At 35.7% G+C, this 23,363-nt stretch overlaps 3 protein-coding genes across 13 annotated transcripts in view; all 3 read right to left on the bottom strand.

The window, feature by feature from the left end:
* The window catches only part of RABGAP1 (RAB GTPase activating protein 1), a 110,443-nt gene that overhangs the window by 33,709 nt on the left and 53,371 nt on the right, over positions 1 to 23,363 (bottom strand). For 9 of the 11 annotated variants that reach the window (XM_036411869.2, XM_045572046.1, XM_045572048.1 and 6 more), the window contains one exon: positions 21,611 to 21,761. The exons of 1 other annotated variant lie outside the window; for it this stretch is intronic. In XM_036411869.2, the coding sequence (XP_036267762.1) occupies positions 21,611 to 21,761 (151 nt within the window). Of the gene's footprint in view, positions 1 to 15,431; positions 15,453 to 21,610; positions 21,762 to 23,363 lie in introns of those variants that run through there. One more of the 11 variants, XM_045572053.1, reaches the window with a different exon arrangement.
* GPR21 (G protein-coupled receptor 21) lies at positions 14,104 to 15,450 on the bottom strand. The gene has a single exon (XM_036411898.1). It carries the CDS (start codon positions 15,448 to 15,450, stop codon positions 14,401 to 14,403), a length of 1,050 nt encoding a protein of 349 aa, XP_036267791.1. The 3' UTR covers positions 14,104 to 14,400.
* On the bottom strand, positions 15,570 to 17,211 carry LOC123651277. Its single transcript, XM_045572056.1, has 2 exons — positions 16,260 to 17,211; positions 15,570 to 15,842 (listed from the first exon to the last, which is right to left on the bottom strand). The coding sequence occupies exons 1-2, from the start codon at positions 16,680 to 16,682 to the stop codon at positions 15,570 to 15,572; spliced, it is 696 nt and encodes a 231-aa protein (XP_045428012.1). The 5' UTR covers positions 16,683 to 17,211.

The raw sequence follows: 23,363 nt of genomic DNA, 5'->3' as shown, positions 1-23,363 counted from the left end.
GAAAATATCCCTTGCTTTTGCCAATGTAGAAAAACTGTTTCCTTGTTTGTCATGACTCAACTAAAACTGAACAAATGTCAATAATGTCAGCAATCCTTCATAAAATATACCAATCATTCAGCTATTTCTAATATCTTCCCCTTGTTAAATTTTATTTGCTTACATATTAAAGAACTAGAGCACAGACGCATGGCCTTCTATTTTAACAATGTGTTGTCTTCATAGTCAAGACAATAGCCTTGATTCTCCTTAAAGAACCTATATCATATTCAGGTCACCATCCAAGAGCCTGACAACTCCTGTTTCAAGTTTAAAAATTAAAGTGATATTCCTCTCTCGTCCAGTCATTTCTCTAGACTTCCAGCTAACTATGTTCCCAGGGTCATAAATACTTTGCGATTATGGGATCTGACTAATTTAAAGCCTGTGCTCATTGCCAAACTGCTTTCCAAGGAGCTTTACTGGATAGACACCAACAGTGAAGGCAGCTACTTCTGATTAATTTCATGCATGCTTTACCTGAAGAAATTATGCAAATGAGCTGCAATAACTTGAAATGTATATTCTTTTGAATACATGCTTTTTTTCATGTAATAAAATTTAATGTCTGCTCCAATTTACAAAAGTCCATTTTCAAAGTCTGTATATTGTAAAGTATATTTCTGTATTTCCTATGTTGTAAAGGTTTAAAGAAAACCCTGTAATTATAGTGATATATTGTCCCCTACATTTCAAGCAGCAATATAAACAGTATATGTAGTTCAGAAATTATAAACACACACACTGCAACATATTAGACTGGCTAAAGAAAACAGACAATACCAAGTGTTGGTGAGGACACGAAACTATCGGGACTCTCAATTGCTGCTGATGGAGGTATAAAATAATACAATTTGGTGACTTACAGGGCAGTAGTTAAACACACATCCACCTACACCCAGCAATTCCACTCCTACCCAGAAGAAACAACAACACACATCCAATAGAAACAACATATGTACAAAAATGTTCAGCATAACCTTATCTGTAATAGCTAAAAATTAAAATCCCCTAATGTCCCCCATAGAGAAAGTGATAAATAATGGTATATTCATGTATTGAATAATACATATGTTGCTGAAGAGAATTTCATTTAAAAATGTACCGTATTTTCTGGTGTCTCTCTCTCTTCTTCTCTTCCTCCTTTCCCTCCCTTCCACTCTCCCTTAAAAAAAAAAAATTTTTTTTTTCCCCCAGTGGAAAAAAATATCCTCGGGTAAGAATTAACAACAACAACAAAATGCATCAATATAATCATTAATTGCAAAAAATGTACCATATCAATGTAAGATATAGGGGAAGCTGTGAAAGGTATATCAAAACACTATACTATTTTCACAATATTTCTGTAAATATAAAACAGTTCTTTAAAAATAAAAAATAAAGTTTATTAAAAGAGAAAAAGCCCTGGCCAGATAGCTCAGATAGTTAGAGCATCATCCTGATACACCAAGGTTGTGGGTTTGATCTCCGGTAAGGGCACATACAAGAAGCAACCAATGGGTGCATAAATAAGTGGAACAACAAATCAATGTCTCTCTCTCTCCCTAAAATCAATAATTTTTCTAAAAAGTCGTATTAAAAGAAAGAGCAACAGTATCACCTCCTTATTATACAAAATAGAAAGTCAGGCTTAGTAAGGGTAAGCCACTTATTTGTACTTATTAGGCAATCAATGAAATGCTGGACTAAATTTGTGGAAGAAAATCGGTGAAATGAACACTGGGAATTAGTTCAACAGAAATCAAAAGTAGGCTCTGTTATTGTGAGTGATTTATAGAGATTTCTTTCTTGGCTCCAATTCTCATGCTCTTTTTAGTGTATATGATAAAGCAATGGTGATACTTTGTTACTTTTTAAATTTTTAAGGCTCTTCTAAAATAATTTGTGTAGAGAAAAATCTAAGGAAATGATGTTTGTGCCATTTTTTTCTCCCTGTGTTGGTTTTGAAAGTCGTCCATTAGTTCAAACAGTGGTACCACATTCTGTAATTTTTCTGGATGACTATTTTTATACCTTACTGTGAGAATTGGCCCACTGGGTAACTTCTCAGGATTAATAAGGTACTGGGAACAGGAGGAAACCCTTTGAATACACACCCTTTGTAAACTCAAGTTAAAAAATAGAAAGCTAAGAATGGCAGGAAGAAAAAGAAAGTACCCAAACAAAGAAAATGCAATGGAAGGTTGCCATGAGAAATAACCAGCATAGGAAAGATTATTATTTCCATAGTAGCTTAATGCCTAAAGAAAAAATTAGATCTTAAGTCTAGTCCAGAATGTTATACATGCTTTGTTAAAAGCCATCGTGTAATACTTAAGAAAACAATAAAACAGAAACACAAAAACCCACTCAACTCCATTAAAGGATATCCTATCTTTACAATATGCTTCACAGAAATAAAATAATCTTTTGGTTACATTTTGCTCTTAAAAAGTCAGTTACAACTTGTCAGAAATAATTTTGACAAATTCACTTTGACAGAAATAATTAAGCAAAGATAACAAGAGCTAAGACAGATTTGTAGTCACTATTCTAATTAAGCACCTTATATATAGATGAATCACATAGATACATCTATTGTAACAACCCTCTGAGGTGGGTTCTGCTATTTCTCCCATTTCACAAATGAAAGAAGTTAAATCACTTGGCAAGAGAGTGAGGAGCTAGTATTGGAACCCAACTGTTTTGGAGGTTTTTTTCCTAGTCCACATTCTTAACCCAAATACATATATGGTGAAAGTGAAGGAATTCTCTTCTCAGTAGTCAGTGGCACTTATAATTCTCAATACATAAAAAGGTGTTTTGGTTTTCTAGACTCTCATAACTGAAATCAACACGACACAGACTTTGAAAATGTGCCTTTTCTTTTTACTTGTATAAAAGTGCTTGCTTCATTGGATGAAGGCTGTTCACTGTTTATGAAAAAGCAGAAATCACTAAGGTCCTAATGACATGTAGACCACAATATCTTGGTCTCTCAAAGAACCACCTTCACAAGATTGTGCTATTGGCATGTTTTAAGAATCTATTTTTTTTAATAAAACAAAAAACACACAAATGCTATTGAAACCTTGTATTGCATAGTGAGATAGGTGACACCAACCACATTACTCAGTGTCCTTATCAGAAATTCTGACACTCCTACAGAAATATGAGTATTCCCTCCCCCCATGGAATTAAATGTCCATTTTTCCTTCGGCCAATAGGAAGCTCAGGACCAAGTTCACAGTCCAACTTTAAGCAATACAGGATTTCATAGCTTGTCTGTCTATTATCTTTTTGTTCTACCTCTATTTTCCAAATCGCTTCCTTATTTATATTTTCCTGTTTTATTGAATTATAAGTATTCTAATAAAGTACCTCCAAACCTTAAAAATATGAGGTACAGTGTATTTATATAAAAAGCCCTTCAAGTCCATTTCATAGTTTAATCAACAAGAATTTTATAAATAAACATATCTGATTGATGGACAGGGCAAGTCATCTTTATCTTAAACTCAGAGACAAGGACATAAAACACATGTGCCTATGCACACATACTGATACTTGTCCCTGTGTGACCAGCATCCTTTCAGCCTGCAGTGCTGCTCCTCCCCACCAGTGCAACAACAGGGGTTTTATTTCAGTGGGGATTGGATTGGTTAGATATTGCTTTGTGTATTTATCTTGGGGATTTGCTCTTAGAGGCAAAAATAATTAATTTCAATAAAACTGTCATTGAATAACACTTAATAAAAGACTTAAAAAGCTGAACCAAAAAGAGATAAGTAATTGATCTTTAACCTATATAAAATATTGTGTTGGTATTCAGTAATTAATGCTTTAAAACATCAATTTCCAACACATCACACAGAGAGCAGACTGGAACTAGATTTCCACAAGCATGGAAATAATGGAAGGCATTTCAGTATACGGCCACAACTACATGACAACTGGAGTTGTACTTTTGACAAAGAACGAGAAGGCGGAATTTGGGTGTCCTACTAAGACCACACAATATAATGAACAGAACTCTAACTCTGGGATCAGGAAATTCTGTTTCTGAATACAGCACACACACACCACCACCCCCTTATGTATTTTGTATAAGTCTTTTGGACAAGTCTCTTAACTAGTCTGAGCTTTAATATCGTTCTCTGTAAAACCTAAGCTATGGTTCCTTCATTACAGAGTTTATGAGAAACAAATGAGATGCTGCATGGGAAGCAGGTATCATGAGGTCCTGTACATCAGTGGTGGCTATACCCCATCATACTTGACATTTATGACGTTGGCATATTTTCAACCTTGGGAGGGAAGCCAAGGGACAAAATGTGTTTGGCAGATTTTCCCGTGTTTGGGACTTAGTGCCCTGCCAGGAATCTGCAATTCTAGATAGCATGCAATTCAGAAATCCATTGTATTTCACCACCATCATAATTTATCTTATCCAAATGCAATTACAAAGAAGATAAATCAGGCAACAGAAAAAGTGATACAAAATGTAAATGATTCAATAAGTGGCTTTTTAACCAATGAACTGTGCTAAACAAAACACCGTAAAGCTCAGTATAAAAAGTATAAAGTACTTTTGTTGATTATCTTAAAAAAAAATTTTTTTTTTCCTCAAGAGGAAAAAAATCCTTTTGAGTTTCTCTTATTAACACTGCCTCATTTAGTAAAGAGCTCTTCCATTTCAAGACAATCAAATAACTATACCAACCCCCTGGTAATAATTCTTATTTACTCTTTTTTTTTTTTCCAATAGAGAAAACTATTTAACTCAAGCATGACAACTATGTAATCAATGAACTGCCAAAGAGTCTTTTACTACAGACAACTGACCCAAAAAACAGGCTCCAGAAAAGTTTGCCAAATTAGTGCCTCTAACTTTAATACATACTTAAGCACTATGAATAGTTATAACTTATATTAAATCTATATCATACAAATGTAATAAAAAATTAGATGACTTCTTCAGGAAAAAAAAGCTCTTTAATAAAATAATGTACTGCTATCACATTGTTTCAATCCAAATATGGCATGATAGTGCCATTCTAAAAATAAATCTAAGTCCCATGTGATATGCAGACTTTTAGCTATGTTCATTTCCTTTTAGGGCTCAAGTTTCCCACAGGAAAATTATTCAATGTTTGGCAAAATTGTCCCAAATCATCTATAGATGAGATGATTTGGGACAGTGCTAACTGCACTGCCAACCTTCTTCCTGCTTTGCTATTGTTGATTTGCCTACACAATAATCCACCAAGGAGAGGCCAAGGAGCAGGAAATACTCAAAAGCTATTGCCTGACAAAAGTGAATACAGAAAGTGTCATTTTGCGTTAAAAAGTGGCAGGGGAGGTGACTTATGAGTCAGTTAAATTAGAAGCTGCAAAATTATTACATACAAAGTCATATCCTAAACAAATGTTTCTTATAACTATGATGACTTTCAAATACTTATTTTAATTGCATTTTTATATTACTGAGCAAAACTGCGTATCAAATGCCCTCTCAGTACAGCTTAATACAGATTGAATTATTTGCTTAAAAATTTTGTAAAGAATTAATATGCTAAAAATAAAATCCTCTCGAAATCACTCTCATAATATACCACACACAAGACCCACATTCTTTAAACAATATTTTAATATAACCAAATCAAATTATGATTTTTAAGAAAATGTTTTATAATACTAAATAGTTTTATTTTTAAATTTCTTTTTTTTTTTCTGAAAGTAAGTCGCCAGATAAAAGTGTACTTACTAAGTAACAAAAATGTATAGCAGCTGTAAATGACTAGAGATATTAAAATATGACTTTAAAACTATAGAGGCCAGGCCGGCGTGGCTCAGTGGTTGAGCACTGATGTATGAACCAGGAGGTCATGGTTCAATTCCAGGTCAGGGCCCATGCCTGTGTTGTGGGATTGATCCCCAGAGTGGAGTGTGCAGGAGGCAGTCGATCAATGATTCTCTCTCTCATCATTGATGTTTCTATCTCTCTTTACCTCTCCCTCTCTGAAATCAATAAAAATATATATTTTTAAAAAACCACAACTTTATGGAGTTCCTTGCTCATGTAAGTTAACAAAACATTAAAATGAGAACTTGTGTTTGAATATTATTGGTCACAAACATCTTTATCAGTGTATTGTTGAACTGAATTTAATATTCTGTAAGATGTCTGGGTTCATATACATATTTACAGACTACCTTTATTTCTATTGCATATTTTTATATAACTTTCAGGCAAAAGTTATGTTTACTTGAACCCCAATATATAAGAAAATCATGTTTGAGATTTAATTTTCTATTAAAGAGCTAATCTTAAACAATGATCAAGAAATGAATATTTAAAAGCTATTATTTCATCATTAATATATCAAGCTATAATTATTTAGATGTTTCTATTAACCTTAAAACTTAAAAAATTATCAGCACCTAAGTATAATACCAACCAAATTCCCTTATAATTCCTTACTACACAGGTAGTATAAGTCCTCATGGTATTCAATGATTTTTATGTTTTTCTATTTTAAATTCTTGATAAAGAATAACTTTAAAAGTTACAAGCAGTTATCTTTTATTTAAGCAAAAACTTCACTCTGTAATCTCACCAGCAGTACAAATACTACAAACACCAATGAAGCCCTTCTAGAACCACCTATTCATATTTACTTCCCTTAGCAACATTTCTGAGGTGGTTGCTAGTGATCAAGAGAATTTTCTAAGATTTTGCAAAACTTAATTTATTTGACTCAAAGTACCAATGAAAGATTACTTTTACTTATTTTATTTAATACACACCCAAATCTAAACAATTTTTTTCCCCCCAATCCTCCCATTTTCTAAGCACTTGACAATGTTGAAGAGTCCTTTGGACTTATTTTGGTGGCATGACTGAGTCTAAGGGAGGTGTAAGAGCTGGATTCTAGTCCCAGTTCTGTGACTAATGAACTGTCACTATTCTGGATTTCTGTTTCCCCATCTGTGAAAGGGGAGCCTAGATTATAACCTTTAAGTGATCTTCCAAGTCTGTCACTTTGGGATTCTATATTCATGTCATTCATGTGCTCAAAAACCTTTAATCCATCTCCCATTCTAATTAGAATAAAATCCCTTAGCATTTATTCCAGAACAGGAAGGCCCAATTTAGCTTTTGACCATACTCTCCATTTTACTTCAACCTGAAACCTCTGGTTCATCCAGGCTTCCCTATTCACTGGGAAGAGAGCAGCATAATTAACATGGACGGAATGTTCACTGAAGGCCACGCACTGTGCTAATAAGAGCTTTACTATTAACGTAACACGCATCTAATCTTGAATAGACTCCTATTATGATGGTGTGTGCTATCTTCTCTTAAAGATGAATATCCTTCTGAAGTTCAGAAAGATTGAGATCACCTAATTGCCAGAAGTAGGATCAAATTTTGTTTTAACTTTATTTCCAGTGTTTGGTAGGGTACAATAAACATAATCAGTGTGATGATGTTAACAACACATGGTGTTAACATGATTTAAGTAGAAATGGTTTCAATCCTTACATCTATCATATCATGAAGGAGAAAACTTTTAAAAATGAAAGTCTTTTGAGTCAGATTCTACTCCGCAAGAGTCAATAAAGACAGAGACCCACAAATGCTTCTGTTGTTGTTGTTGTTGTTTAGCTATAAATAAATGGCTTTGGCAGTGGGGATTTCCCAGGTCTTTCTGGAATAAACTCCAGAAATAAAACATGCTATTCAATGTTGTACCTTTTGCTTTCTCCCCCAAATATTGTCTTACTAATTCAATTCAACAAGCATTTGTTGAAAGCTAATAAACAGAATTTAAAGTTTTACTTTGAAAAGTCTTTCTGTATTTTGTTCAAACCAATACAATCTTTTGGTAACAATCTTTTGGTAACAAACTAAAAAGTCTTTCATTAAGTGACTACAGTCATGTTAACTTAACATGAAGATGTGCTTTTTACTTTGCAAAGGGTTTTCTCATGTCATATACTGGTACTGTTTGATAATTATAGGTCACTTTATTAGACTCTTTTGTCTATTGATCCTTTGGGTTTCTTTAGTCCTGTCCAAAGGATAATTTATGCCAATCTCATTCAAGCAGTAGGGACTGATAAGACTGTAGAGTCCTACTCACCCAAAGCCTAGACATTTCATATGCTGCTTTCTAAGGAAATCAATCTAACACATATCTCCTTACCTACAAATACTACACAATACTTTATATACCTATCTTCTATTGGTTAAAAAAAAAAAAAAAAAAAAAAGTTTAAAAATCTAAAAAGAGCCCCAACTGGTTTGGCTCAATGGATAGAGTGTCGGCCTGCAGACTGAAGGGTCCCAGGTTCGATTCCGGTTGTGGGCATATCCCCAGTACAGGCCCTGGGCTGGAATTGAACCTGGGACCCTTCAATCCACAGGCCGACATTCTATCCTCTGAGCCCAACCAGTTAGGGCCTTCTTGCTTTTTTAAGGTGCAAAGTCCAAAGCTATTACGATCTCTGTAACTAAGTTATGATTCCACCCTCCCACCCCTATTCCAGACCAAGAAGCTTTTAAAAATGTTCTTTATTCCTAGTGTTCTGAAATTTTATAATGATTTGCCATCAAAGTCTTTTTATTACATTAAGCTGGTCCTTTTCATTATGAAAACTCATATCCTTCAGTTCTGGAAATTTTTCTTCTAATACATCTTTGAGAATTTTCTTTTTTCTCTGTTTCTAAAATCATGCTAGTTAGGTGCTGAGCTTCCATGACTGAACTTCTCATTTGTGTTGCTTTCTGTCTACTGTTTCTGTCTTTTGTTTCACTATCTGGCCTACTTCAATTTTATCTTCCAACTTGTCTAATTTTTAAATAGTCTGATTATACTTTAAATCTCAAGAATTCTTTCTCATTATCTTTCTGGGTTTCTTTTTTTTTTTTTTTTTTTTTAATTATTATTGCATCCTACTGTCTTTTAATGGATCCAAAAATCTCTGAAAATGTTATACTTGATATTTTTGAAGTTTTCATCTGTGACTTGCATTGTTTTGTTTCCTCTGATTTATTTTATCCTGGGCTCTGTGTTTTATGTAAAAAGATTTTTTTCTTTTCTTTTTTTAAATATATTTTATTGATTTTTTACAGAGAGTCAGAAACATTGATGAGAGAGAATCACCGATCAGCTGCCTCCTGCAGACCGCCCACTGGAGATGTGCCTGCAACCCAGGTACATGCCCTTGACCGGAATCAAACCCAGGACCTTTCAGTCCGCAGGCTGATGCTCTATCCACTGAGCCAAACCGGTTTCAGCATAAAAAGATTTTTTCAAAAGGCCAGTGATCTCTGGCTGACTGCTAATATTAAAAGCAAAGTAGTAAAAAATGAACTAGTAACAGTAAACCCAGATTTTCTGATTATCGGTTCAAAGTTCAGTTTAAGCATACTGTCATGCCATCTCCCAAATTTTGAAGAAAAGCCAAATTACTTATTTACAGCCATAGAAAAATTGTACAGACTACTCTCAGAGTCTGCAAAATATACTTCTATGTATATTTAATGTACAATATTTAGTATTTCTTAAACCTAACATGGAAAAATCAATATATAAACTAATTGATGAAGACTTTTAACAACTCTCATCATGCCACAATTCTCCATCCTTATACTTCCCCAAATCTGCTCATATAACAGTAAGTTTTAGTTTGCCAATAATTTATTTAACAAATCTTTTATAATACAAAAACACATAGTCAGTGAAATTAAAACATTTCCTATCGGGTCTAGTAATAATTAATGTCGTTTTTAAACATTCGTTTAAAATCTTGCTTGGCGTTGACTTGTATTGACATAACCTTCAAACACGTGGTATCTACAGAACGTGTGAAGTGCAATTAACAAGTTTTGCTTGAAAAAGTTTGTGTTTGGTTTGGTTTTTGTTGCAAAACTAGGGCTAAGAAGATGGCGGATGAAGAGCATATTTGGCACTGCATGCTTTACGAGCTCCAATTAGGAAGAAAAGCAAGTGAGGCTGCAAAAAACATCTGTAGTACTCTTGGTCAAGATGCAGTTAGCGCCAGAAAATGCCAGCGTTGGTTTGAGAAATTTCGCGAGGGAAATTTTTTGTTAGATGACAAGAGTGGTCGAGGCCGTGTGTCCAATTTTGATCAAGAAGCTCTTCAAGCTCTTTTGGTGCAAAATCCTCAAATTACCCAACAAGAGCTTGCGACAACTTTAAATTGTTCACAAAAAACAATTTCCAATCAATTGCGTGCACTTGGCAAAGTCCAAAAGTTTGGAAAATGGGGTCCTCATGAGTTGACCGACAACAACCGTAATCAAAGAGTCACAATTTGCAGTTTGCTCCTCTCTCGTCAGAACCGTTTGCTGTTTTTAGAGCAAATTGTTACCGGAGATGAAGAATGGGTGCTGTATGTTAATTTGAAAAGGCGGCCTCAATGGTTGGACAAAAATGAGGCTCCGCAGCCCACGCCAAAACCTGACTTGCATGCGAAAAAAGTGATGTTGTGTGTTTGGTGGAATTTTAAAGGAATTCTTCATTATGAACTATTACCATCTATCCAAACCATTACAAGTGCAGTGTATAGTGCCCAATTGGAAAGGTTAGCCCAAGCTTTAAGAGAAAAAGAACCCGCGCTGATTAATCGGAAGGGCGTAATTCTTCACCACGATGACGCACGACTGCATACTGCAAGAATCACTGCTGAAAAACTGCGCCAGTTGGAATGGGAAGTTCTCCCTCAACCTGCATATTCTCCTGATATTGCCCCTTCCGATTACCATTTGTTTCGTTCTTTGCAAAACTTTCTTCTTGGAAAAAAATTTAATAATGAAGAATGCCTCAAAAATGCATTGACCGAATTTTTTGCATCAAAATCACAAGAATTTTACAACAGAGGGATTAAAATGCTTCCTGAGTGTAGGGCACAAGTAGTAGAAAACAACGGCAACTATATTGTTGATTAAATTTTGTTGTATTGTTTAAATAAATTCGATTTAAAAAAGGTATTAGAAAACGACATTAATTATTACTAGACCTAATACAAAACCACTGTACAAATTTAAAATCAAACCTAAAAAACTCTCAGAAACCATTCTTATTATCTGAGAGCCTACAACCTTTATGTTCAAGTTCAGAGAGGTGGACAAGGCATTTATAGCACAAAAATTCAAGTTTTTCCAATCCTTAAAACAGAACACTATTCAAGTAAAAAGTAAAAGCCATTGTAAAATTACAGGCTCAAAAAGGAATTTATCCAGCAATAAAGCCTAAAGAAAACCCTTTCCAAAATGGAATTTAGGGTGATTCAACACGTCCATGAAAAATTTAAATATCTATTCTGGTATAAGGTAGTTCTTTTATTAAAGTGGAGCATTTGTCTTTTTGTAATACACCTTCACTGAAATAAATCATTGTATAAAAAACACACACCTAATTTACAAATACAATTAATATGATCTTACTTTAAAATGTATTATGAAATAATTTTGACACAATCACCAAAAGCTCATGCTGCCTCATATACATCAGTCATATACCATATAAAGTTAAACGTGTTGTATTGCCAAGCCCAAGGTAACTGGAGTCTTAAAAATATACTTTTTTCTCATTCCGAACTAGTCAGATTGGTATTTAACCCATACATCACCAAATGTTGCATTAAATATGACAGACAAAAAGATTACTTAAATACAAACTCTACAAATGTATCCCTTAGAAATTGCCCCCTGCCACAGAAGATTGAATCTGAGCATTTCCCCTTTCACCAACATACACACACACACACACACGAAAATGAAAATAAAACAGCAATACAGACAATAAACGTGAGAATAGAACTGATACCTGGAAGAAACTATAGAATTTATACAGACAGGATAAACTAAAAAAAAATAAAAATAAAAATAAAAATCTGACATTAAGCAAATATCAATTGGCAAGGGGATTAAAAGCTTTATTTTTCTTTAAATTACTCAATTTACTTAATTTCTACTTCAGTTTTAGACTAAGACACTAATAAAGTTTCTAATGTGAAAAAAACAATACCTCTATGACATCTAAATTTGATATTATAAAATGTAAAACTCTATTAACAAAGGCTCTTATTAAGAGTTATTTCCAGTCACCAAAAACCAAATTAGCCATTTCTAGAAAGTTAAGCAGAAATTTTATTTTTTTCCATTCTCACAAGATGGAACCCTATTGAAGGGAAAGATTAAAAGGACTCTTAGCCCACCAAAAAGTAAAATCTACTGAAAATCTTTAAAATTCCCATATTTCCTTAATAAAAAATTCTCAAGCTAACTTGGTAAATTTGAACAGATTACATTCTCCAGCATACAAGAAAAAAAAATTTTCTTTAAACTGTGCTACTTAAAGAAGAATGTGCACACTGTTTTTTTGGAATTCAAAAGAAAAGGTTTTCCGCTTGACCTGGCAATTTATAGTCACTGCTAACTTAACTTGCAATTTCAATATGAATTCTAAATTTTGAAACAACTTAGAATCAAATTTTCCAATATAAAATATAAAGAGCAAGCAAGTTTGAGGGAAGTACTCAAAATTTTAAGTTTAAATTTTATATATTACTTAATCACTAAAATAAAAGTTTAAATAGAACACATTGAGGTTAAAAGCAAATCAATATCTAAAATCATAAAGCTGCCCTTTGTTGTAAAAGGGGTAGGAACTTTCCTCATATTATGATGGAAAACCAAAGCATTATCTGCCTATATGATAAATATCCAAGTCCTTTCTTAGATTTAAAAATCTACTTTCACCTATGTTCCTTGAGTTTCGTCCATCTCCCATCTCACTAAACATCACAATAGCATTCAGATTACAACTTCTGGCCAAATACAGAGAACACATAAGTTCTCTGAAGGCTTCCAAAACATTAAAACCAGCAGATAAATTGAGGAAATACTCATTCCTGGAGCTGCTGGGAAACCCTTCTCTCCTTTCCGAAAATAAACCTCTAGCTCTAAAGATAATCAACTAAGAACAAAACACTACTACATACAAATACACTGCATTCTCAATTAATAATTCTCTAGGATAATAAAATCCTACAGATTAGGCTTAAAGAGAAAAGAAAAAGACTATTAAGAAAAGAACTGTAGCCGAAACCGGTTTGGCTCAGTGGATAGAGCGTCGGTCTGAGGACTGAAGGGTCCCAGGTTCGATTTCGGTCAAGGGCATGTACATATTGGTTGCGGACACATCCCCAGTGGGGGTTGTGCAGGAGGCAGCTAGTCGATGTTTCTCTCTCATCGATGTTTCTAGCTCTTTGTCCCTCTCCTTTCCTCTCTGTAAAAAATCAATAAAATATATTTAAAAAATAAAAAAGAAAAGAACTGTATCCCAAAGGATTACAGCAATTAGAGAGATAGACAAATCAGAATTTCTCCTCGTATGCAAACATGGACTCCTTAACACTAACTAAAAGAATGCTTTAAAAAAAAATCAGTTGCTGCTTTATTAGTTGATTCCATTTAACCACAAAGAGAACATCTCAATTAATCCTCTTCTATTTTAAAAATGAACTAGTTAAATGTACATTTTACTGTAAAAGTGAAATCTAACTCAATTCAAATACTCTCAGTACACATATACACAAAGGCATGCGCAAAAATACTGCAACAGAATCATTTTCAATGCACACATTTCTTTAGATCTCTTTTAAACATGACAAAAAGTAGCTCAGTTCTTCACACATTGTCTAGTATTTGACTGCACTTTAGCATCACTTTCATTGCAAAATTCTAAAATTAGTATTTAGGTCTCCACATTATTCACTGTATTGAGAATTCTCTCAAGAGAACAAGACATAAAACATTTGGATATCTAAATGACAGTGCTGAAACTAGCAAAGTTATACTTAGGCATACATAAACAAAATCTTAAAACCCTGTTAATTCATCACATTTTAATATTTGCAGTTAAAAGAAATAAATTGCATATGAAGCCCAAATAATTGGAATCCAGAAAAGCCACAAGAAAATGATGGTATTTCAAAATGGTGACGCTTTTCACACCCAGGTTTTAGTCATGCCAGCCAGAGAGGTGTGAGATATGACTTTATTCATTTTAAATGTGAGAATTTCATCATTTCCACAGCATCACAAAAATTGGAACCAAGAGCAATTTATCTTCATAGTCCTGATTCTTCTGATTTAAAAGCATTTTTAAAGAAAAATCATTTCTGCAAACTTAGGTTTTTTGGATGGATCATTTGTTTCCTATTGCTCAGAGTCAAATTATTTTGCCCAGATTTTCTAGTGAACAAGGAATACAAAGGGAGAAAAAGGATCTCCCCTCTGCCCACCCCCCACACATACAATGACCCAATATCTGAACCTCTTTAGACATGGCATCCATCAGGAGGGCCTTTGCTCCTAACTGTGTAAGGGTCCTTAGCTATGACCTGACTTGCACAGGAAGTACACATGGCCCCCGAGAGGCGCTTTAGTCCCCTTCGGAAGACACTGTTGGAGAGACTGTAAATGACACAGTTGCAGAAACTGTTACTAATGGCAAGCCAGGTGGTCAAGAAGGATGCGAAGCGGTTGCTGTGGCCAGTGGAGCTCTCCAACAAGAAGTAGACGATGTATGGCAACCAGAGGATGTAAAACACACTAGTAATTCGGAACAGAACCATGGCATAGCGCTTGTCCGGACAGGCCTGCACCTCCCCAGTCTCCCCACTCTGGCTGCTGAAGCGAGCTTGCCTTTCGCTGATTTCCTTTGTGTGCTGCTGGCAGATGCGGAAAATGTTGAAGTAAGTGAAGCACACAATGAGGGCCGCTGGGGCATATAGCAGCATCACGATGAACAGGGTGAAGTAGGGGTCGGTGCGCCAGGACTCTGCACACCACTGAAACACATCTCCGTGATATCCAGGTTTGCCCCAGTGGAAAAAGGAAGGCAGAAAGACGAGCGTGGAATACAACCAAATCAGGAAAATACACAGGCGTAGTCTCCAGGGTGTAACCAGGGTGTTATAAGTTAAAGGTTTAGTGATGGCAATATATCTGTCGATGCTGATACAAGCCAGAGAGGTCATGGAGACACTTTTCAGAACTGATACTATAAAACCAAACACCTGGCAAGTCAAGGACTCCTCTACTGGAAGCGGGTAGTGGAGGAGTGATAAAGAAGGAACCAGGCAGCTGACCCCAACTAACAGGTCAGCATATGCCATAGTCTGGATAAAATAACTTGTAGTGTGATGGTTCAACAAAGGTGCACAGTGAAATACAAAAATCACGATGATGTTGCCAGAAATAATCAATACAGTTAGAAAAACAATAATCAACACTTCCAAAAGGCAAAAATCGACAGTTTCCAAATAGCCAAATGCCAAGAGACAAAAAGGGTGGTTGCTCTGATTACCATCCAAGGTGGAGTTCATCTTGAGCTCAGAAGTAATCTCTCACTTCATGCTGCCGCTTGGCCGCTGCCAACAGTTCAAAGGAGCAGCTGCTGTCATTGCGGTCAGCGCTCTGTGTTTGTAATAATGCCCAAGGAGCCTCAGTCCCTGGGCTCTCGATGGTGCTGCTCTGATGCATTGCCTGCAGTACAATCCCCCTTTAAGTCCTTGGAATAGGGAGAGCAGGCAGCCGTTGTCTGGCCAGTCCCAGACACGGCCATAGTATCAGGTTTACCATACACATAGTGCCAGGGGAGTAAAGCAAATTCTGGGAACAATGTCTTCAGGCCAATGAGGGTAGGGAGTAGGGGCAGAAGAGAAGGGAAGAAAATTAGGAGCTTCAGCAGGAGTTGTAATGAGTCTCCTCTGAATAGCTGATAGAAGAAAAGGAGAGAGCATTTTATATTATGCATCCCAGTAAAAAATAAAAGAATCTGGCTAGCTCAGGCTATCATCCCTCCCACTCCATCCCACCCCACCCAGTACTACCCTCAGTAGCACCCCACATAACTAACTGGTCCTTACTGTACAGAGGAGGTACAGCTACCGCAAGCTTTCATGATAAACAACAACAACAAAAGAGTCGATTGCAGTCAGAACAATCTACCCCCATTTTCCTTTCACTGGAGCCTTAGGGGAGAAAAGGAAACCTGCTTATTGCATTTCTAAAAACATTTTAGCATAATTACAATGAATAAAATAAGTTATTTTCTTGATTCCCGTGTAATATATTGTCTCTTTGAAAACATTTCAACAGAATTTATCTGCCTAGCTCGATTTCAGAGTATTACCTGTAATTCTGCATGCTGCAATCCAAACAAAAGCCACAAAACATCCTTAACAGAAAGCCTTGCAAAGCAGGAATGTGCCTCAGCCTGGTTTACTGCAGAACTGAGACACGGAGGGAGGGGATAAGGAGTAGGAGGGGAAATGGGGAGAGAGGGGGCTTGGGAAAGGGAAGCAGTGGGGGAGGGGAAAGAAAATGCTTGTGCAGGCACACACACTGGCATCTTCAGCAGCTCATAGCGATTCATCACCAGAGAGGCGCGCCCCGATTTCCAGACTGCACAGGGGGGGATAACTGCCCTCCCTCCTTTTGGTAGAGGAGCATAATTCAAACTGCTATGAAGGAGAAGGAGCAGAAACCCAAACAGAGAGCCAGCCCCCGACTTAAACACACTGCCAGAGGGGTAATGCTGAGAGGAAATTCCCATTTCCCTGTAGCATTTTCCCAAGGATGGAAGAGCAATGTTAAAGAATGAAAGTGTGTTACGAGTGCAAGGCAACTGAGGAATCAATTCAGCGGCACAAGAAGTTCTAGCTAAAAGGCTAAATATTCAGCATTAATTTTCTCATGAATCACTGGATAGTGACCAATATTAAGAAAGATGACCAAAATAACAAGCAAACTTAAAAATCAAGAGAAGTTCACCCTCGTGTAGACACAGAAGATGAATTATATTATTCCTATATCTAACACAACCTTAGTTTCAAGATGCCATGTCTTGCTTCTAGTTTGCTGAGACACAGTACACAAACATCTAACAAAAGATGGAAAAGTAAAGGTACCGTTTCCACCAGGCTTGAAAATCAAAGGAAGTTTCTTGGTACAAATTAGCTTTTGTATCTCAGAATACACAATCTTGTTTGTGCCTACTTAAAACAATGCAAAGTGAGATTTTTGTGTGTGTAGCTCTTCTGGTAATGTTATAAATGATGACAAATTTTAGCTAATTAGAAAACGTGTATCTCTGGATTTTCAATTCATCCTTCTCAATAAAATTCCACAGACCCAGCAGAGTAAAAGAAAATAAAAATAAATGTTGGTATTTCAAAGCATTTCAGAAGTTATGCATACTGGGTGAAGATCAATGTTACATGATCCCAATTTGCATTTTTTGTTTCACACATATGCTTTCTCATTGCAGGCAAATGGACAGCCATAATATCAGAATCAATCACATTTCAAATTCATTTGGACAGGTCTTATTGGAAAACATGGCAAAATGTGGCATAGTAAAAGGACCAGTGGCACTGAACACTCATCTAGTTCAAATCCTAGCTCTAATATTACTTGGCCTGTCTAAGACTCAGTTTTATCATCTGTAAAATGAGAATCACACTCCCTATTTCATGGGATTGTTGTGAAATAAAAACTTCCCCATATGTATTACATATGGAGTATAAAACTTTACTTTTTTCTCATGCAATTAAAATAGCCTGTGCTTTCTTACCAATCATGCTGCATTGCTTGAGGCTAGGTTCCTGAATATAAAGTGCCCTCTCTTACTGTCACTGCCCATTTCTAAGGCACACACAGTTATTATGATACTTTCTGAGGCCAGTGAAGGTACCTGGGAAGGTGATATGGCATCAATTATTCCCTCTACACAAATAATTTCTCTTTGTCACCAGCCATAAAGTCATTCCCAAGCTCCTTTTTCCATCTATAATTTGCCTGCTGTCACACAACTACAAGACCTGGATGTCCTGTTGAGATTTCAACCAGAGCACCACAGATTAGTTTCTCCACCAAATAAGCCTGTCTTGTTTATCCCAATGTTCTAAGCACTCAAGAATGAAACTTAGAAATCATCTTGACCACTCTCACTCTCAATACAATGTTCTTATGCACCATTTCCCGGAAATCTATTTCTTCAACAGCTCTCAAATTCACTTCTTCAGTTTTTACTACTTAACTTTAGGCCATCATTAAATATCATCTAGACTTCTAATCTTACTCATTTTTCTAATATATTTATTTCTGCCCAATTGAATAGCCAGTATCACATACTTTATTATGGCATCCACTGTTCAATAAGAGTCAATGGCTCCTAATTGCCTTTCCAATCTGATACCACTATTCCACATCCCCCCAAAGAACTTAAACTCCAGCCAAACCATTTATTATAAACTATATTTCTGAACTCCCATTTTTGAGTGCTTAATAAATATTAAATGAAAATAAGGAAGCTTTAGTTCAATAACAGAAAAGGCATTTGCCAAAGTCAGGAGTCCAGTCTTTTCCTTGTGAATTTGGCCATGTAACTTACTTTATCTCTACATCCCAGGTTACTCATGTTTAAAACTAAATGGTTATGCTGATAAAAATATATTACATTGGCTGATGACTTGAAAGAATTAAAAATGTAATAAAAGTGCAAAAAACTATAAGCTGTTATACTACAACCATTAGTACAATAATAGGTCTTCTAAATTTGTTTTTATTTTAGTAAAACTAGTCTTTGGAGCTGTAATCAAAATCCTATCTAATAAAGAGGGAATATGCTAATTGACCCTCACGCTGTCCCAAAGATGGTGGTGCCCACAGCCAATAAGGAGGGAATATGCTAATTGACTGCCACGCCCTCAAAGATGGCAGCACCCACAGCCAATAAGGAGGGAATATGCTAGTTGACTGTCATATCCTCAAATATAGCAGCACCCACAGCCACAATATGGCGGCACCCAGTCCCCTCAGCCCCTCCAGGGTGGCAGACATGGAGCAAGGCCAGGCCCACCTGGCAGGTCCAGCCACTCCACGCACCTCACTCTGGAGTTCCCCAGTCCCTTCAGCCTCCTAGCCGCCCAGGGCCAGCCTGAGGCAAAGGTAAGCCTTGGGTGGCAGCTGCCCAGCTGACAAGGGCCAGCCCAAGGTTCAGGCAAGCCTTGGATGGTAGTTGTCCAGCTGCCCAGGGCCACCCAAGGCTCAGGTAATCAGGGCCGGCCAAGGAATGCACTGGCAGTGGCAGCAGCAGAAGTGTGATGGGGCATCACCTTTCCCTAACAGCCAGGTTGCCTCCCGCCCCTGAGGGCTCCTGGACTCTGAGAGGGGGCAGGCCAGGCTGAGGACGCGCGCCCCCCTCCAGTGCATGAATTTTCATGCACTGGTTCTCTAGTATTCATATAAAAACAATCAATCAAACAAACAACCTGATAGCCACACTTTATCAAATCAGTCAGGAGTTAAGTGTTTTATTTTGAGAAAAAACAAAGTATTTATGACATGAGAGCAATAAATCTATGTCCTCACAAAAATCTATACATTTATTTCCTTTTTAAAAATAATGCAGTCTCATGATGTATCGATATTTGATTTTTACAAAAGAGAGAATAACTATTTCTGCATATACATTATTGGAAGGAAATTCATTAAAATTCAACTCTATTTTTCACTGACGGTTGGATTACAAGTAATTTTTTATTTTCTCCTTTATGATTTTCTTTATTTTATGAATTTCCCAATTTCTATGTATTATTTAATGTTTTTTTGTTGTTGCTGTTTTTAAAAAATAAAACAGCCAAAATAATATATGACATGTCACTTTGGGAAAGATAAAAAACCTGGCTGCAAGGTTTTTTTTGGCCTTCATTCTGTAAATCAAGTCACTTTCTCCTCCTTTAAATTTAGTCTTTGAAGGAGCTAAGCAAAAAAAAAAAAAAAAACCCTCCAAGGTAATATTATACGTGAAATTTCTGAACATACAGCAAAGAACCCAAGTCCAGAATAAATAACTTCCAAAAAGTAGTAATATATGTAAATTTTACATATATATATATATATGAAAATAGTATGTACAAATCCTGTTGTCTTGGTCTGTTTGGGCTGCTACAACAAAATACTACAGACTGGATGATTTATAAAACTGCAGGAATTTATTGCTCACAGTTCTAGAAGCTGGAAGTCCAAGATCAAGGGACCAGCACGGTTTAAAGCCCTCTTCTGGCTCGCAGGCTGCCAACTTCTTGCTGTGTCCTCACATGGTGTAAGGTGACAAGGGATCTTTCTAGAACCTTTTTTATAAAGGCATTAAGGGGCTCTGACCTCAAGACCTAATCACATCCCAAAAGCTCCATCTCCTAATATCCTTGGAGATTAAGTTTCAACATATAAATTTTGAAAGACACAAATATTCAAAACCATAGCACCTCCTATATTCAAAAATGTTCATAAGCAACTTTCTTCATAATAAACAAAAAAATGGGGCGGGGAACCTCACAAACATCCATAATAGCAGAATAGACTTTTTTAAAGTGTGGTTTACTGATACAATGGAATACTCTCAGAAATTTTTTTCAAATGAAAGCAAACAAAAAAAACAGCAAATGAGACATTCAGAAAAATGACTGCATTTAAAGCAATACCAACTTGCATCAAATAACACTACACTGTAAAAAATTTAAAAAAAACTATTTTTGCCAATATTATGATGATTAAATAATTTGCATTTTTCGAACACCTACCAGCAATTTAAACTAACATACACATCATTAAAGATCTTTCTAAATTCTAGCCATGTGAATGATAATCAAAATTTAATATGCAATACAAAGCACGTGACATCAGCATATGTAAAACAATCAAATATACCAGATTTGTTAATAGCTGATATTTTACAAGTCATGTAATTATCAAATTCCTATTCAAAAAACAGACTTCCTCATGTTCATGGAACAGAAAATAAAATACTTCATGTTTTTGAAATTATCTGTATGAACGGCCCCACCAAAAATATTTAAGAATTAATTTTCGGCCAAAAATTTTGAAGGACTTCAAAAGAGAAACTAGAGAAATAGTTAGAACTGAGAATTAAACATCCAAAATATGATTTTCCAATAAAGTGAAAAATCAACTTGTAAAACCTTGAAGAATGCATGAATTTGAGAAGGAAATACTAAAAAAATGAGAATTCTTCAATTTAGAGAAATAAGCTAAAAGAAAATCTGGTTTAAGGTAACAGAACTATATTCTTCCAATTGCAGAAACTAGAAGTAGACCTTACCTTACAAAGAGTACATTTCTGTGACATGTGAAAAGGATTAAAATAAACAAAAGAAAGTTTTTACACACTGCATAGCACAACTGATCTAACTAAAAATGGAATGGAATGCAATTATGGTAAAAAAAATAAATAAAAAGATTTAGGCACACAATGGGTAGAGGACATCCTTTGCCTCTGAGGTGAAATCAATCAAAGAAGAAAAACTATCCTTCTCCTTTGTGCCAACAAAGTATAAAAGTTCTGTTCTATAAGGTAAAGGAATTATAAAGAAAATTATTGGAAATCAAGTAGCCACAATGATCTTTTTGTAACAAATTTCCCAAAATATTAATGCTGAAGCTGAATCACCATGCCCTTACCTTTGTGATGAGAATTCGGTATTTTTCTACCAGGTGGTCATTGTTGTGACAACCTGCTAGCAGCTGCCAGACTTCTCCTCGAAGAGCTTCAGGAACACCGCTTCTTACTAAGGACGACAACTGCTTTGGTCTCACACTCAAGTTGAGATGCCTAAAAATAAAGCCATAACCCAGAAGTACATAAGAGTAAGATTCTCTAAAAATAGTTATTTTTATGAAACTAAATGATTTATAAAGACTTAATAATGACCACATACCAATAAAGAAAAAATAATACTTAAAGCTGTTGAATTAAATGTGGCCAAGATAACTATAAAGGTTGGATGGAGGAAAGAATACTTCAGTCAGACTACTTCCTAAGTATATTAAATCATTGTTCTACTGAAAAAAATAAAGAAAACTAGAAACTACAGCTTTATGGTTGTGGCTTATATAAGATAAACAAAGCAAAATTCCCATCAGTGGGTACAAAGCCAAAGATATGTGCCTGGCCCTGTATCAAAATTGACAAACTGTGTACTTAAATGCTCTAAGTTAAAATAAATATTTAAAATGAACATAAAAATAAATACTTTCAGCAGTTTTTATGAAATCTTGCTTCAAGTGACTTTTCTGAATGACTATGTTGATTAAGACAGTGTATACTGTCTTATAATATACTTTATAATAATACGAAAGCAGGTTGTTCAGGTCTTTAAGCTTCATCTTTCTCATCTATAAAATGGGGAAAATAAACTTATCTTGAAATGTCACTATCAATATACTGCTTCAATATACTACAAGTATTTTTGCACACACAATTTTATTTGATCCTTATAACAAGCACCTAAAGTAGGTGGGAGTATCCTCAGTTTTACAAATGAATAAAGAAATTCAGGGAAGTCAATTAATGACGACGTTGTCCTCAAACTCTAAGACCAATAAACGTTCTATGTGCTATATCACACATGCTTTGTGCTTTAAAAGCCCCCATTATTGGGTCAATAAAGCAGGCTTCTTGCATGGAGAAGCTCCCGTGACTATCAGAAGTTACTGATATAAAAGGACCACTCACTACGCTATCTAATAAAGAGGTAATAAGCAAATTGACCATCACTCTAACACACAAGATGGCCACCCCATATGGTCAAAGATGGCCACCCCAATGTGGACACAAGATGGCCACCACAAGATGGCCAGCAGGGGAGGGCAGTTGTGGGTGATCAGGCCAGTAGGAGAGAGCAGTTGGGAGGGACCAGGCCTGAAAGAGACCTTTCCCCTCCCCACCCCTCACCTCCCCTCCTCATGCATGAATCCATGAACTGGGCCTCTAGTCAAAATATGAAAAGGTCTGAGACTTTTATCAAAATATTCCCAGAATATAGCAGAATAATGCACAGTACACTTAAAATTGTTAATTCTGTGATGCTAGTGCCCTAATGCAAGAGTCACAGACAATTCAATACAATGTTGTCTTTGCTGGGAGCAAAAAGAACAAGTGATTCCTCTGCCAATTAATTCAAGAATTGGTGCACTGTCTTGGGCCAAATCCAGTCTTCCACCTATTTCTGTAAATCAACTTCTTTACAACAGCCATTTTTATTTATTTATGCATTATCTATGAATGCTTATCCATTACAATAGCAGAGTTGAGTAGTTGTAATAGAAACTATTTGGCTACAAAGTCTAAAGTATTTACAGTATTGGTCTTTTGCAGAAAAAATAAAATAAACTTAACCTTAAGTTTATTTGCTAACTTATCTTAATTTATATT

The sequence above is a fragment of the Pipistrellus kuhlii genome, unplaced genomic scaffold (assembly GCF_014108245.1).
Source record: "Pipistrellus kuhlii isolate mPipKuh1 unplaced genomic scaffold, mPipKuh1.p scaffold_m20_p_43, whole genome shotgun sequence".
In the NCBI taxonomy this organism is placed as follows: Eukaryota; Metazoa; Chordata; class Mammalia; order Chiroptera; family Vespertilionidae; genus Pipistrellus; species Pipistrellus kuhlii.
The sequence above is the reverse complement of the archived record's forward strand: the minus strand, read 5'-3'. Positions and strand labels throughout refer to the sequence as shown.

Bases quoted from the DNA above. Each gene is read 5' to 3' on its own strand.
- LOC123651277 (XM_045572056.1), bottom strand. From the start codon at position 16,682: ATGGGAATTTCCTCTCAGCATTACCCCTCTGGCAGTGTGTTTAAGTCG. The intron at 15,843-16,259 runs GTAATACTCTGA...TTCTTCTATCAG, and splicing joins TGCAGCATGCAGAATTACAG to CTATTCAGAGGAGACTCATT.
- GPR21 (XM_036411898.1), bottom strand. From the start codon at position 15,450: ATGAACTCCACCTTGGATGGTAATCAGAGCAACCACCCTTTTTGTCTC.